Below are 16,624 nucleotides of genomic sequence, written 5' to 3' on the forward strand. Positions count from 1 at the left end.
AAAATTATAAAGGACGAAAACCTCAATTAAAAATTGTGAAAACAAAATAAATTTAATATTATAATTCGAGTTTTAAAAGACTCAATCTAAACATAATAATAATAATAATAATAATAATAATAATAATAATAATAAAATGAAAAAAGAAAAGAAAAAGTAAGAGACGGTCAAATCAAAGGGAAAAACAAAGGAACCCACAACTGTCTATAACATAAAAAACACAATCTTCTGTTTAATTCTCTTCGAATCCAACTTTCAATTCTCTTTCCAAACAATTTTTTTTTTTTTAGAAAAAAGAAAACAGTAAAAATGAAAATGAACAAAAAAGGGAAAATAAAAAACTTAAAAAGAATGGAAATGAAGAAAATAGTACAAATGATAAAGTCCGGCAAGGATTTGGTGCTTGGATTTAGGGCAAAACTACGATCAATAAATCTACTTTGAATTCAGAGGCAGCCTGCCCCTTTCTTTCAAGGACCCCCACCCTAAAACCCCACCATTTTCTCCTCTCTCTTTTCTTTCTTTCTTTTTTTTTTTCCTCTCTTATTTATTTATCTATTTTTTATTTTCAAAATTAATTATTTTGGTCTGACCCTTAAACGTGACTAAAAGTAATCTCTTTGCCGACTACAAAGGACACACTGTTCCTCTCTCTTTAGATAGGGGTCCCTTTTAGGGCTCTTTCTTCTCTCCTTAAACCTAATCCTAAATAACAACACATATCCAAACAAAACAAAACAAAACAAATCCCTCCCTTAACTAAACCCTTTCTCAATCTCTCCCCCACATCCTAACTACAACAAATTCATTCCATATTAATTTGAGAAATGTTGGAATAAACGGTGTCTCTCATAAATGGTTGCCTCACTTCATGAGAATCACCAAATTTTGAGAAAGAACACGACTATTCGAATAGCCACAAAAATGTTTTAGATAAGTGCTCTTTCTCTAAATTGGTTTTGGTGTTTTATATATATATATATATATATATATATATATATATATATATATATATATATATATATATATATATATATATATATATATTTACCTTCTCCAGAAAATATTTCTCTCCATTTTCAAATTTGTCGAAGAACGTTCAATTGGTACATTCACAAAATTTTGTTCGTTGATCTTCTGGATGTGATGCTATTTCTAGATCAATAAATATGTTTTACTGCTTTGATATGGTTGTGATATCGATAACGAGAAATTGACATTTCAAATTTTCAAATGCAACATATTCTTTGTCTATTATACTATCTATTAGTGATAGATGACAATAGTTTACCAACATCTATTATTAATACTTTGTTATATATTTGTAAATATTTTTATTCATTTTTCTATATTTAAAAACAAGTCATTTTTTTAAAAGGATATGAGATCACAGTGATTATATTGGAACATCTCTATTGTATTGATGAAAACAACTTAGGTTAAATTACAAATCAACTTAAACAACTTAGGTTAAATTACAAATCAACTTAAACATTTACGTTGATGGTTGATTGTGCAATAAATTCAGTAATATCAATAGTTTAACAACCTACATGGTTCAACATCAATATTAGGGTTTAATGAATATATATATTCGATATCTCATATAAATCTTTATATATACAAAACAATATATCATCAAGTTTAATTATATATTTTAATCATATTTTCAAGCACAAAAATTTAAGTTTGATGGTTTGGTTACTTCAACAATAATGATTAAAATGTGTATAGTTTTAGAATGAACTAAAATAGGTAACTATGTATATGATAATTCTAATGTGAGATTCGAGAAAATTTAGGATGGGACAAGCGTTTTAAGAAGATGATTTTTGTGAGGAAATAAATAGTAAATATTTGAATTATTTTTACTTAAGATTCCGAGGAGAAAGGTCAAAGTTCTTTACCATTTTCTTTTCCCTTTTATGTTTATATTTTTTTTAACTTGTCTATTTGACTATAGAAAGTTGAAATTTTTATATCATTTTGATTGAAAAGCAAAGGTGGATGTGGTCGAGAGTAAATAAATCCAAAAGTGAAAAATATTTATATTATACGTAGTAGGTAGTACAATAAAAGAAAAGAAAAAAAAAAGAAAAAAAGAAAGAAACAAATCATTAGAAAACTACCTTGGAAATGGAAACATATATCATATTATAATCTGAAAATGTCACACCAACATCTTTAGCTCATAAATCATATAAAATAATGAGATAAAAGATAAAAGGAGACCAATAAAATTTGTAATTCTTTTCATAAAAGAAAAAATTTGTAATATATAGACTCCCATGGCTAAATTACGAATTTGACCATTTTAGTGTAAACCTATTAGATTTCGAATTAACTTTTATAATTTCAAAAATTTATATTAATTAAACATCATATATCCTATTATTGTTTTTATAACCACGAGTATTCTTACTAGTTTATAAGCACTTCTTGTTTCATCCTTTTAATTATTAGGTCAATTCATGATTATTACATCATAATAATATATCATGAGACATATTTTTCATTTGTACAGTAACTAGTTTTAATTTTTTTCTAAGCATATTGTAATATATATAATACATAGTCAACTAATGCTATAACAATCAATCTTCGGGGGTTTGTTAGAAACTCATAATGAGATTAATTTGTAATACAAGTCTATGTTTAGATTTAGCATTTTGAACTCGATTATTTGCAATACCAAACTATCCATTTCATTTCCACGATTTTTAACTCAACCATCTTTTTCACCATTTTGACATTTTTCAATTTGTAATGCAAGCGTTAGATGTATAATCCACTCAATATTTAAACCTTTCATATTCAATATATAAAGTTGAAGTTTTGTATAAATATAGAACTATTTCGCGATGATTATTTACTTTTTTTTTTCTTATAATTTTTTAATACAAAATTAAAAGATGATGCATGCTAAACACAAACTACTATATAACTGATAGATTATAACTCAAGGTTTCAAACAACTTTCAGGTTTTGCCAAAATATTAAGAAAATGAAAGATAGTCAAATAGGAGAAGATGAAACTTGGATTTTAACCGAGTTGGTAAGGTTTTGTTTTCTTAAAAAGAGCGGGGTTCCCATCTAGGGTTTTGTAGGGTTAAACAACCCGTATCCAAGGGCAGAGATTGGCTGACTCACATGACGACATCTCCCTTTTCTTTCTCTCTTCATTATATATATAAACACACACACACACAACACACAGAAAATCTAATACAAAAATAAAAAATAAAAATAAAAACCTACCCCTCCTTTCCATGTACCCAAAATTTGAATCTCACTTTGTTTCTCTCTAATGGATTACAACTTTCCGGCGAGCAACCCCAGTTCATGTGGTTCATCCTCCGGCGGCGGCGGTGGAAAAGAGAAGATGAAAAAGAACAACAACAACAACCACGGCGGAGCCGGGAAGAGGAGCAAAGGGGTTGTGAAGCTATCGACGGACCCGCAAAGCGTGGCGGCGAGAGAACGGCGGCATAGAATCAGCGACCGGTTCAAGATTTTGCAGAGCTTAGTTCCCGGCGGCACTAAAATGGACACTGTCTCAATGCTTGATGAAGCCATTCATTATGTCAAGTTCTTGAAAACCCAGATTTGGCTTCATCAAACCATGATTAATTTCGTTGATTACGATTCTAATTCTTCCGCGGCCGTCTCCACCGCCGCTACTGCCAATTCCGGTTTCCCTTTTGAACAAATTGCGAGCGGCGAGTATAACAACATGAATAATCTTCTCTACCCTCAAAACGACGTGGTTAAAATGGAAGAGCCTAATTTCTTGCCTCAGCTTGATCCCAATAATAATAATAATGTTTATTTTCCTTCTGATCATCAAGATCAATTCATCTCCTCATCTTATGATCCTTACATCAACTTCTAGTGTTTTTTTTTTTTTTTGGGGGGGGGGGGGTTTGTGATTTGTACTTAATTATGTTAATTACTATGTATTTTGCAAAAAATTAGAGTGGGGTTAAGACTGTTCATTATAGTTATAATTGGTAATCACTACAAATTTGGAGTAACTTTTTCTTTTTGTTCTTTATTTGGGCGTTTACAATTACTATTAGAATTCTAATTGGTGTCTTTATTTGAGCGTTTACAATTACTTCGCTATAGCTCGGATTATTGACGGTCTAGTTTGTTTTAGGGCATGGTGTGTGATATTGTGGTAGTGGGTGAAGTAGAAACCCAATTTCAAGTTGTTCAAGAATAGTGGTATCGAGTTTCTCAATGCTCGGACGGGCTTATCTTTAATCAAAATTAAAAGACTTTGAGAGCAATTCCCATTTAAAGACTCAGTGGATTAATGGTAATGTTAATTTGTGAAATAGTGGAGATTTGTTTTGAATGGTTGAGATTTCATAGTACCAATTTAGTTACAAGTTTTTTTTTTCTCTTTTCTTTTTTGGAGAAAGATGGAGGAAGTCTTTAAATTGAATCTCCCACTTTGGTTAGCTGAGGGTCCAGTGGACAACGATGTGATATTTTTATTATTGTTTACTTATTTTGTTTTTGATAATATATATCCTTTTGTTTAATTTGCATTATAGTTTTTTGAATATGCTTTTGATTTCAAATTGAATTTGATTAAGGTTTGGAAAGTATTTTTTTTTTCAAAAGTGAAGGAAATAAATAACAGTAAAAAAACAGATGGTGATTGAATTTAGTTTTTGAGAATTAAATCTTTATCAAATAGTGTGTTGCTTTCCCTAACCCTTTTTTAAAATTTAGGTGAAGGTGGGGAATTCAAATTTTATCTTTTTTATTTTCTTTTTCTTCTATTTTACTATTTTTTTTTATTAATGAAGTTTAAGCCTCCCTTTTTTTTTAACCTATTTTGTTTCCCAAAATCAAGTGCCCTATTTTGTTTTTCTAAATTAAATGCGTTTCCTTTTTCAAAATCAAGTCAAAGTTCTATTGAAACTAAAAAAAATATCTCATAGATTCCAATCAGTATAGATAATGATAACCCCTATAACTATAATCGAGTCTATCAATAATAACGTATAACTCTTATCATTAATATAAATTTATCTATTAACACCGATGACAAAACCTACTTGTGATATATACCCTATAACTGATGTAGACTTCTATAAGCAATGGACACTCTTACTGATAAATTTTATGAATTAAATCTATATATTTTGATATATTTGCAATTCTTTTTATACGATATCATATCTGTTAATATTTTAGACATAATTACTATTTTTCTATTCTTGAAGTATTCTTTTCCATAATTTGTTTAAAACAAAATTGAAATGTGCAGTTGGTAATGTTTAGTTAGATTTTGATGTATAATTAATCAATCTAATGTCCTTTTATAAAAATCTTTGTAAAGAATTAAAGAAAAAAAAAGAAGAAGACAAAGACATAAATATATTCATTGGGCACGTCTGTTAAAGGGCTGTTTTGGGACACGAAGACGTTTTAATGTCCACGAAAATAGGATAGTTTTTTCAATATGTCAAATATGTTTGTATATATAACATTAAATTTAAAAACAAATCTTAAAATAGAAAGTCTTCAGATACTTCGTAATTTCTGCTTAATATATGTTTATAATAACCTTAATAATATTTTACTATATTTGTAAATATTTTTGAGTAGTTTTGTCCCTTACGACACTTACCGAGCTAGATATTACACATTTTATAGTAAGCTTCAAAATATTGGCTTTATAGATGACCAATGTAATTCTTAAATTTTTTTTGTTAATGTTGGTATAAAAAAGTACTTAGTTGACATGATCTATCTTTGTACCTTCTACCAAATTGTCAATAAGCAAGTCTTCGAAGATGTGTTTTCATTGCAAGGGGTAGTTTTAAACGAGGTTAAAATCACGTTTTGGATATTGAAATCAAGATTTTTAAAATGTTAGTGTCCATAATATATCAAGCTCTTATATCTATGAAAATGTAAATGGAAATATCAGTAGACAGGATATTTTTAAAATAGACCATATTATGCATAAATTAATAATAGGGAAATTTACTTTTCAACCTTTTAAAACAACTTAAATTTCTTTTTTTTTTTTTTTGGTTATGTTGATTTTTCTATGATGTATATTGAATCATTAACTTTTCTAATTTTCTAATGTTATTGTCCATCCTATTGATAAATTAAATTTTTTATTTATTATAACTATTCTTTTCTTAAATTTTCAAATTTACTATTTTTGTAAATCAAACTTGGTACTAAAAAGCATATTTGAGGTTGGTAATAAATATTTCTTCCTTTTCTCAACAGTTACAAAGTTAATTGTTATTAGCAATATTTTGTTCACTTTTTGGTTTTATTGATTTTTCTATGACACATAGACAGATTTTCTTTTTAAAATTTAAATGTTGAACATGACAAATTATAATTTTTAGTTATATTAATATTCCTCACTTAAATTTTCAAAGGTTCCTTTTTAGTAAATAAACTTGGTACTAAATAAACATATTCCAAATAGGTAATAATAATAAAAAAATAGACATGTTTGAGATTATAGAATTGAACATTGACTTCCAAAGTTGTTAGACATTAAAATTTAATAGTTATGGACATTTGAACAAACGTTCTTACGAATCAGAACCTAAATCTGGCACCTTAAATCAGTTAGCCAAACTATCTAATTTACACATAATCCGATGGTTATTCTTTAAAAGAGCTAATAGTACTAATTGAGGATCTCGTAAACACAAAATGAAGATCTAAATCAGTCTTATTTATGGTTAATAGCGTTAAAAGAAACCTAATAAACACAGTAATAAAAGATCTATAAAACCTATAAGACACAAACATGAACTGGTTCATAAACTAATTAAACCCTGTAATTCAACCTAAAACCTACAAAGCCCTAATCGATGATGGGATTGCACATTATATAATTAAACGAGAAAAAAGTGGAGACGACAATATATTATATTATTATGATTGGAAAATTATGGAGTGAGAGAGAGAGAGATGTGGATGATCAACAAAGTAGAAGAAGAAGGAAGAAGTCACAATCTCACATAATTTTCCCAACAAGTGACAGGTTGGGGTTGGAATTTCCCTACAAATGATAAGGTACCAAACGAACAACCCCTGATCATGACAACATATGCAAAAACTTTACTACTACTTTTTTTTCTTTTTATTTATTTAATATATGCTCTTATTCTTTTTTATTTTTTTTAGTTTTATTTTTAATTGTAAGCAGAAAAATAATAAATGTAAAACATGCAAAAACAGTAGAAGAAAACGACTTTCTTTCCTTTATGATTATAATTAATTCTCTTTGGGTACCGATTTGGCCTCTGCCCTCTATCTCACTTTCCTACATTTATGGCCTATACACAAATATTCAAACCTTTACATTTTATTTTTCATTAGTAAATTACTTCTCGAACTTTCAAACTATAGCTAGCAAGAAAATTAGAATAAAATAGTACATGTAAATTCCAAAATTGGAAAGCTAAAGAAAAATTAAATAAGCACCAAGTTAAGCCTTTGGTTTTCTAAACTAAGTTTAAGAATGCAACTTATATTTAACAAATGTTTTTTTCCCCTTATTTGCTTTCTAATAATATTGACATAATTTAAGATAAAGTTTTGATTTTTTTTGTTTAAAGGAACAAATGAAAAAAGAAACACTTGATTTTGTTATTAAAATTTTGAATAGGGTTGGAATTCAAATGTTTGGTTAGGTTATACTTTCTTTAATAAAATATATAGGATAAAGAAGTTAGTACACTAAAAAGAAAATTTAGTACACTAAGAAGCAATAAGGAAAATGATACAACAGCAATTAAATAATAAAATCATAACAAAATAGACTCAATTAACATTTTAATTTGTTATTGTTCAATATATTCATTCAAATCTTTCAAATTAGGTGCATTTCATATATCACCTATATTTTTGGATTTCATTAGATTGCGAATTATATATAAACTTACAAATGCAGCAGTTTTTGCTTTTTCTTTAGTGATATTCAATATTTGTTTTAATATGTAAGTAGTGAAAAAAGATGTACAAAACAGAAGTGATTGTGGAGACGTAGGTTACATATTTTCTCAACTTAATTGGGTGTTTTTGAGATTGGAGATGAATAAAATGAGAGAAATAGAAAGGAGACTATATTGGTGTGGCGGCAGAGAGGTTGAGGAGAGTGAAAGAGTGGAAGAGGGAGCCCCACCAAAGGAGTTGCTACCACTGGCTCCCTTTCATCACTCCCAATGAACAATCTCTTCAATAAAAACACAACAAATTCAGTCCTTCTTGTCTTCCCATTCTTCACTTCTCTTTATCTTTTCTCTTCATTCTTTCTAATATTCCATTTTGATTCTACCTTGTCTCTTTAACATAATTTTATTCATTCATAACATTCTACCAATGTATCCTTTGAAAATAGTTTCAACTCAAATACTGACTATTATAATTTACTAACTCAAAAGTATTAAAGTTTCGTTTGTTAGTCATATTTGGTTTCTAATTTTTGAAAATGGTTGTTGTTTTTACTATTCTTCACGGTGGACATTACCTTTTTTGAATAATTAACTAAACAACAGAATTCTTAATCCAAAGTTTCAAATTAAACCTCTGCCCTCTTTAACAATTGTCTTTGCCTTGATTTATTTACAACTTTCACATACAATAAAATTTTCTTTTAAAAATGATTTTTAACAGTTAGGATGGCATTTTTATACCAAACTCATAGGATGGCATTTTTATACCAAACTCATGCAATCAATGTATTATGGAGATTTTTTTTTTTTTTTTTTTTTTTTTTTTTTTTTTTTATCTTTTATTTTTCAATATTTTAGTTGAGAGTAAAATATAACATAAAAATTAAGTCCATAACCCAAGATTTTAAAATTTACATGAACGACAAATAAATAAGTCTAGTTCAATTAAAAATGTCAGATGACCAAAATGCCCTCATAATAAAAATATGTGGAACTACATTTGATTACTGTCTAATTGTTTTTTGAATGTCATTTGATTACTAATGATTATCAATGATATTGGTTGTTATTTAATCGTTTGATTGCTATTTGATGTTTATTGTTAATGATATAAATTTACCATTTCATTCTTATTTAATTTAATATTATTGCATAGGATATCAATTGCTATCCAATAACCTTACTTTTTTTTTTCTTTTTTATAATTACTAAGTAGAATATGATAATCATTTTAATTACCTTCTGGCTTTTGTCAATCATTAAGTAGTTTCTGATTACCATCATATTGTCTTATGATTACTTTCCATTTTTTGTTAATTGTTAAGAATTTTTTTATTGCATTATGAGTGTCATCTGATTATCTTACATCTTCTTTTGCCAATTATTAAGTAGTTTTTTTATTACCATCCATTTTTGTAATGTACATAATATTGTCAATTATCTCATTTCGACAATGGAAAATGACCATAAGAAGCTTAACCACAACAACAAAATATCGAGATAGTCATTTGGTTATCTTCTAATTGTCATTTGATTACTTTTTGATTATCATCAGATTACCTTCTATTTTTTTCAACTTTAGTTAATCTCCTGAAATAATCATTTTATTACCTTCTGATTATCATCTAATTGTCTTCTGTTTTTTTTTTTTTTTTTTTTTTTAATTTTAGTTGGCCTTCTAAGATAGTTATTTGATCACCTTCGATTTTCATTTGATTATTTTTTTTATCATAATAATTTTTTATATTGCCTTCTAATTATCATATGATTAGTTCTTATTATTCGACACATCTAATTATTATTTGATATAATTAATTGTTACCTAATTGTTATCGTATATTTATTTGTTATTTAGTACTTGTTTAATTGGTATTTGACATCAATCATATGTATATTTATTCATTTTCCTAACTTCATGTGACTTCAATTTATTTCTTTTGCCAACATTGAATGTCGAATCACAATTCTCAAGATTTGACTTGGAAAATTAAGCTTTTTATGTACCAAAACATCGTGTTTGCTAACTAAAAAATAAAAAGCTGGGGATTCATCATGTATGATTCTTAATATAGTAGATAGTTTTTTATAGTCATTTGATTTTTATATGAAAGTCTTTTAATTGTGTCAATTAGTCAGTCATCCGATTAACTTTTGATTGTCATATGATTATTTTATTTGTTTTTCACATAATGGATAGTTTTTAACACTACAAGAAATCGGGGTATTTGGCGTCAGAAGAAAATACGTTGGGACAGACACCTTTTCCTAACATCGTTTTGTACACATCGGAAAACAACGAACACAATGTTTAATTATTAACACTTCTCAACGCCCTGAATGCTTCATTAGGAAACAAGAACCCATTCTTGACGTCTGGGTGTAAAGCGTCATAAATAGTTAGCATTTAAATAATATATATCTCCTCTTCCGACGTCCCATGCATGGCGTCGGGAATAGTCACCTTGTTTTCAATGTCGTGCATGGGTCGTCAGAAATGTTCAAATATTAATTGTCAAATCACGATTCTCGATGTCCTATACATGACGTCGGAAATGGGTTTAGGGTTTCTCGATGCCATTCGTAAATCATAGAGAATGTATTTGGCTATTCCCGATGATTTACTAATAGCATCGGGAACATAGAGGATCTCTCGACGTTTTTGTGGTCCGTCGGGAATTTCCTTACAAAAACTCGTTTCAGTTTTGTAATTCACAGAACCGAACGAAAAGAAAGAGAGAGATTGTTCGAAGCGAAAATGTCGTGAAGGAGAAGATTGTTCGGCGAGTCGTGCCTCTACTACTGTCTGTCGTGGCTCATCCAAATTTCGGTAAGTGTAAAATTCTTAAATTTTAGTTTATATTAGGTTAATTAGTTTAGAGTTTTATTTTTTGAAATTATTTTTAGGATTTTAATGATGGATTAGTTTTAGGATATTGTTTAGGAATAAATTTTGATTTTGAAGTTGAAATTTTAAACGTGTGGGTTGAAAATTTGGGGGGGGGGGGATTTGAAAATTTGAAGTTGGAGAATTGAAAATTTGAATGTGTGGGTTGAAAATTTGATAGTTTGAGGGGGTGGAGGGTTTAATTGAATATTTGAAGGGGGTGGATTGAAAATTAGAGGGGGGAGGGAGGTTGAATTGAAATTTTGAAGGGGGGATTGAATTAAAATTTTGAAGGGGGTGGGGGGTTTAATTGGGTGTAGGAAGGGGGGTGAGGGGTTTGAATTGAAAATTTGATGGGGTTAGGGTCGAAAATTTGAGGGGGTGGGGTGGGGGGTGAAAATTTGAAGGGGAGGTCGTATTGAAAACTTTATAGGGGTGATGGCTATTATTGTTTTAAAAATTCTGTAATTTGTGGTTGAGATTTGTTTGATTCATTCTGCAGTTATGGTAGCCTTTAATTTAAATTTAGTTGTTTATTTTTTAGTAATTTTGAAATCATTTGTTGTTGATTTGAGACGACTATCCTGCAGTTATGGTAGCCTTTTTTGTGCAAACTTAATTTTGAACTTGTTAGTATTTCTGAGGGTTTGAATATGTGAAAGGTAGCTTGTAAAGTAGTGTTGTTGGAAAGGGTAGGTAGGTTGCGAAGATTATTTGTGTGGTTAATTAGGTTATGGTGGCTATCTTACAGTTATGGTAGCTTCTGTGGTTTAAAGTTAGCTTTAGGAAAAAGTTTGTGAGATTGTTATTGCTTATTTAAGGGAGTAAGTTTAGGGTGTGAAAGGAGGAATATACTTCTAACAAACCTATTTATGTTTTAGGGGCTTTAACGATTGATAAGGGTTGGATGAAACTTAGGAATAAGTTTTTCATTGAGTATAGAGAGGGAGTGACCCAATTTTTAGATGTTGCCAAGTTTCACATTGATGATCATAGACGAATAAAGTGTTCATGCAAAAGATGTATGAACTCAAATTGAAACTCATTAAAGTGTGTAGAACGATATCTACTTACTATTAGAATATCCTCCTACTACACTTAATGAGTCTATCATGGAGAGCCAGTTAACTTGAATAGAGGTACAAAAAAAATTGATGAAGGAACTAGTAGTAACCCTTTTGATGAAGGAAGTAGTAGTAGCCACTTTTATGAAGAAGATGATATGTTTGGTATGCTGAATGATTTACAAGCTCCAATTGAACATGAAGAGAAAACAGAGGAAGGTCGTTTGGAGGATGAAATGTCGAGGAATATTGAGGTAGATATAGAACAAGATACAACAAACATATTTTAAGACTTAATGAAGCACATAATGAGCTGTACCCCGATTGTTTAGAATTTTCCTCCTTAAATTGTTTGGTTAAGTTGACGCTCGTCAAGGTTCTCAATGGTTGGAGTAATAAGTCCTTCGACATGTTGTTAGAACTCTTAGAAGCAGCATTTCCAATGTGTAATAGTATTATCCCTAGTTCATTTTATGAGACCAAATGAAAACTTCGTGACTTGGGCTTAGGATACAAGATTATTCACGCGTGCAAGTACGATTGTGTATTGTACTGGAAAAAGTTTGTCGATTTGCAACATTGTCCTACATTCGGTGAGGCTCGGTATAAGGTTAATCATAACAGGGGAAAAAATTCCGCATAAGGTATTGCGCCACTTTCCGTTAGTACCGAGATTACAATGCTTGTTTGTCTCGCAAGAAGGGTTTGCTGACATGAGATGACATAGGGATAAACGTGTTGAAACAGATGATGTGTTGAGACATCCAGCAGATGCGGAGGGATGGAAGCACTTTGATTGTGAATTTCTTGATTTTGCTTCTGATCTACGGAATGATTGTTTAGGGTTAACTTCATAGACAATGGGGATAAACAATTGTCACGTCAAAGCGGATCAAGCGACGACGAATGATAGTGACATACCATGTACCCACATATTTAATTAGTTTATATTTTCAATCTGAGTAGGTATTCATATTTGCTTAATTAATGTTTGTTTCTCTATGTCCACAGGTACTATGCTATCATTCTCGAGCGGTTTTGAGGAGACAGATGAGATGTTGCTTGAGTTCGGCAAGGACCTAAACACTACGAGAGGGTCATCCTTTGTGGGTGACAATTCGGGTGAGTCTCTCGATATGTTAACTCATGATTATTTTAACTTGTTTCTCATATTAATTCGTTGTTTTATTCAGTAGAAACTACTCAACCATCTCCGACTTCTAGAAGACGTGCGCAGTCTCGACTCTTGGAGTTGGAGAGGTACGTCCACGCCAATGGCAGGATTCCCATGTCCATAGCCCCTGGTGTGGAGTTGCCCATTTCGCCACAGGCTATGTGGTTCATCCAACCATTGGCGTGTGTGTAAGGAAAACATTTCCAGTTCTCTTCCTTAGGGGGCTAACGTTGGGAGAGAATACATCGAGATTGTCAAGGACGAGGTGATCTACAGGTACATGCAACACACAATTTTGTTTTAATTTGAAACATATTTATTTGTGTGGTGTTCTGTAATGTGTAGCACTTTTTCGTGGTTGATTTCAACAATCAAGCAATGAATAGAGTTGTATAGCATCAAATGTTCACTTGTTTCAAGCAGTTCAGGGATAAACAATTGTTTTCGTCATTCAACTTTTTATATTATAAGAAATAAACAATTGTTTTCGGAAGCTCAAACTATAAGAAGAATGAAAACCTAAACATAAAAAAGTACATGTTCGTAGGTAATTCAAATATAAATTACTTGAATAATACAAAGTAAAAATGAAAACTTAAACTTAATTCAAAGCGCTGACTCCAGTTTGTCAACTTTTGCACATTGCCTCAACATCATTGTAGCTAGTATGAACATAGGGATATGGACAGAATGTGCAAAGAGAAAAGTCGAACATTATTACGGATTGCGTCGAGAGAAATACGAGGTTGCTTCAAACAAAAACAATCCTTACCTGGTGGTTCCAGAAAATTGATTGGAAAGAGAGGAGCAGAAAATGACAAGATCGATCGAGAACCGAACAGGTAAACCATAAAAAGTTTCTCACTAGCTTGCACTCCAAAAAGCGTTGGGACAACATCGGGGAAGGTGTGTTTTCGATGTCCTAATAACGTTGGAAATAAAGACGTTGGAAGACATACACTCCTGACGCCGTGTTGGTAACACGTCGGGAATAGCTCTTCCAATGCAATTTTTTCGACTCTCTTCCGACGTCTCATTCTGTGTCGGGAAATGAGTTCTCAACGTATTTGAAGCCTATTTTGACGTTTTTATGCATCGAAAATAGCCCGACTTGTTGTAGTGTAATAAAATCACAAAAAAGGTATCCATCACATGACAATAAAATAGAAATTAAAATGTACTTCAAAATATCTAATGAAAACTACCTGACAATGAAATAGAAATCACAAAGTATAAACCCTAAGTGATCGTTTGGGGGAAGTGTAGAGTTATGGGGGGTTAGTGATAATATGTGTTTGGGGAAGAGGTTTATTATTGGCAGTGTTATGATAGCATGTTTTTTAGGGAAGGACTATGATAGGTAGTGTTATGATAATGTGTTTGGGGGAAGAATCATGATAGGTAGTGTTATAATAATATGCGTTTGGAGAAAGGATTATATGATAGTAGTGTTATGATTTTTTTATTTAATATATATCCAATAAACTAATTTAATATATTTATTTTGATAAATCATATTAGAAAATAATTTTAGCCATAAGAAATCATCTTTTTTTTTTTTAAAAAAAATCTTTTTAGTGTTTTAAGTTTTCTCATGCTTACAAAAATCAGCCTGGGGGGAAGGTTATGGGAGTTGAAAATGGGGTAAGAGGATTAGGTACCCCCAATCTCCCTCTTATCATTACTCCAGGCCCAAACAAAGGAGTGGGCTTAAGCGCACTCCTAATCCCCAAAACCCCTCTCCCAAACATACCCTAAATTGTAATTCTGATATATAATATCTAATGAAAATAACACGAAACATCAACTAATAATCAGAGAAAAAAAATCACAACATACCTAATATCATAATTAGATAGAAATCACATGACAATTATAAATAAATTAGATAACAATCAAATAGAAATTAGATATACAATATCTATACTAAAAATTGTCAAAACCATACCATAATTAATATGCTAAACAATATTAAAACAATACATTGTTGTAGTTCATCGAAACAAATTATAAATATATTTTTGATATATACAACAATGTAATTGTTTAATAGGAGCAAACTTACATGTTTTTTAATTAGTAAAATCAAATTTATGTGTTCTTGTCACGTTGATGTGGCTTTACTCTTCTAATCTCTCTTTGATCTCGACAAAGTCGCCAACTATAATGGTCACACCATGCTTTTGATATTCATTATGGTAACTTAAATGTCTAATCAAATAATGATAGCAGTCAAATAGAAATGAAAAACTAGTAGATATTATGTTTGACAATTAGATTAAAAAAAAACCAAAAACTATATATTATCAAATAGAAACGAGATATAGCATCATCAAATACTCAATCTCCAACCATAATATGAAGCAAAGAAAATGATGTCCCTATCGATGAATCCACGTAATCTCTTTGAATCCCATAAAAAATCACCCAAATGAAAAGAAAAAATTATCATGGAAATAGAACACAAAAGAAACAAAATTAGAACCTTAGAAGAAGAAAAGATAAATCAAACATAAACCTAAATTTAATATTATTTCAAGTTAGATTTCACACAAGTATCTTTCAAAACATCTCAATTACTTTATCGAGGACAACAACTTGAAAAAGCCGACACAAAGTGCCAGTCAGAATATTCACATAAGGAGTATAATGCACCAACTCCTCACTCTTCCCATTACATCGCCAATCCTCATCCATTCAACATGTGTGTATTAACGACTCCATTATCTTCATTCAAACAAGTATGATTCACGGTTATTAGTCTTTCTCTATCGTTAATTAGCTCTCTGGATGGTACCAAGGAGCGATTGTGTAAATTGGGAGAGAAGACTCCCTTGATACATAAGTCTTTGCGAAGCATGTTCTTTTGGGTGCGATTGGGTGAGAGTAGGGTTAGGTCTTTTACGAAGTAAGTGGAGGAATCCAACTTGTAGAGCTCGAGGTTGATGAACAATGGAGAAGTGTTTGGAAGGCATAGTGTGAGGCTTTAATTCCATGGAGAATTCTTGAAGTCGATGGAGATGATGGAGAGGGAAAAGGGAAAGTGGGAAGAGGGTAAATTTGTCATTTTCAAAAAAGAAAAAATAGATTAATGAAATTAATTACAAATTATTTACCATATTTGCAATATAAAAAAAAGTCCTACAAAGTACTTATTTCTGAACTTTTTTGACATGCATATGGTGCCATTTTCCTTCTAGTTTCGATTAGTTAAACTTTTCTTCTTCTTGATACGTGAATACAACATGTAAGGAGTCATTTGGAGGAAGGGTTGGATTATGAAGGGTTAGTGTTATTATAAAACTAGTGTTATGATAAACATAGTGTTATAATAATTATATGTGTTTGGAGGAATAGTTATGTAGGTAATGTTGTGATACTTGATTGATTTTTTATACCGTACTTGTATTATTTTATTTTAAGAAAGAGAATTACTACTATAAATCACTTTGACTTATCCTTTAACAATATATATCTTTTACTATGTTTGCTTTTAATTTATTTGTTAAAATGAGAGTTACTTACAATAAATAACTTTAATACCATTATA

The 16,624-nt window shown here is 30.2% G+C and overlaps 1 protein-coding gene across 1 annotated transcript; it reads left to right on the top strand.

Moving 5' to 3' along the window:
• The first annotated feature begins 3,241 nt into the window (after nucleotides 1-3,241).
• Nucleotides 3,242-4,052, top strand: LOC127150445 (transcription factor bHLH140). Its single transcript, XM_051088199.1, has one exon. The coding sequence runs from the start codon at nucleotides 3,308-3,310 to the stop codon at nucleotides 3,890-3,892; it is 585 nt and encodes a 194-aa protein (XP_050944156.1). The 5' UTR covers nucleotides 3,242-3,307; the 3' UTR covers nucleotides 3,893-4,052.
• The last annotated feature ends 12,572 nt before the right edge of the window (nucleotides 4,053-16,624 follow it).

The sequence above is a fragment of the Cucumis melo genome, chromosome 8 (assembly GCF_025177605.1).
Source record: "Cucumis melo cultivar AY chromosome 8, USDA_Cmelo_AY_1.0, whole genome shotgun sequence".
NCBI lineage: Eukaryota > Viridiplantae > Streptophyta > Magnoliopsida > Cucurbitales > Cucurbitaceae > Cucumis > Cucumis melo.

Excerpts from the sequence above, each read along its gene's own strand:
- LOC127150445 (XM_051088199.1), top strand. The coding sequence starts at position 3,308 with ATGGATTACAACTTTCCGGCGAGCAACCCCAGTTCATGTGGTTCATCC.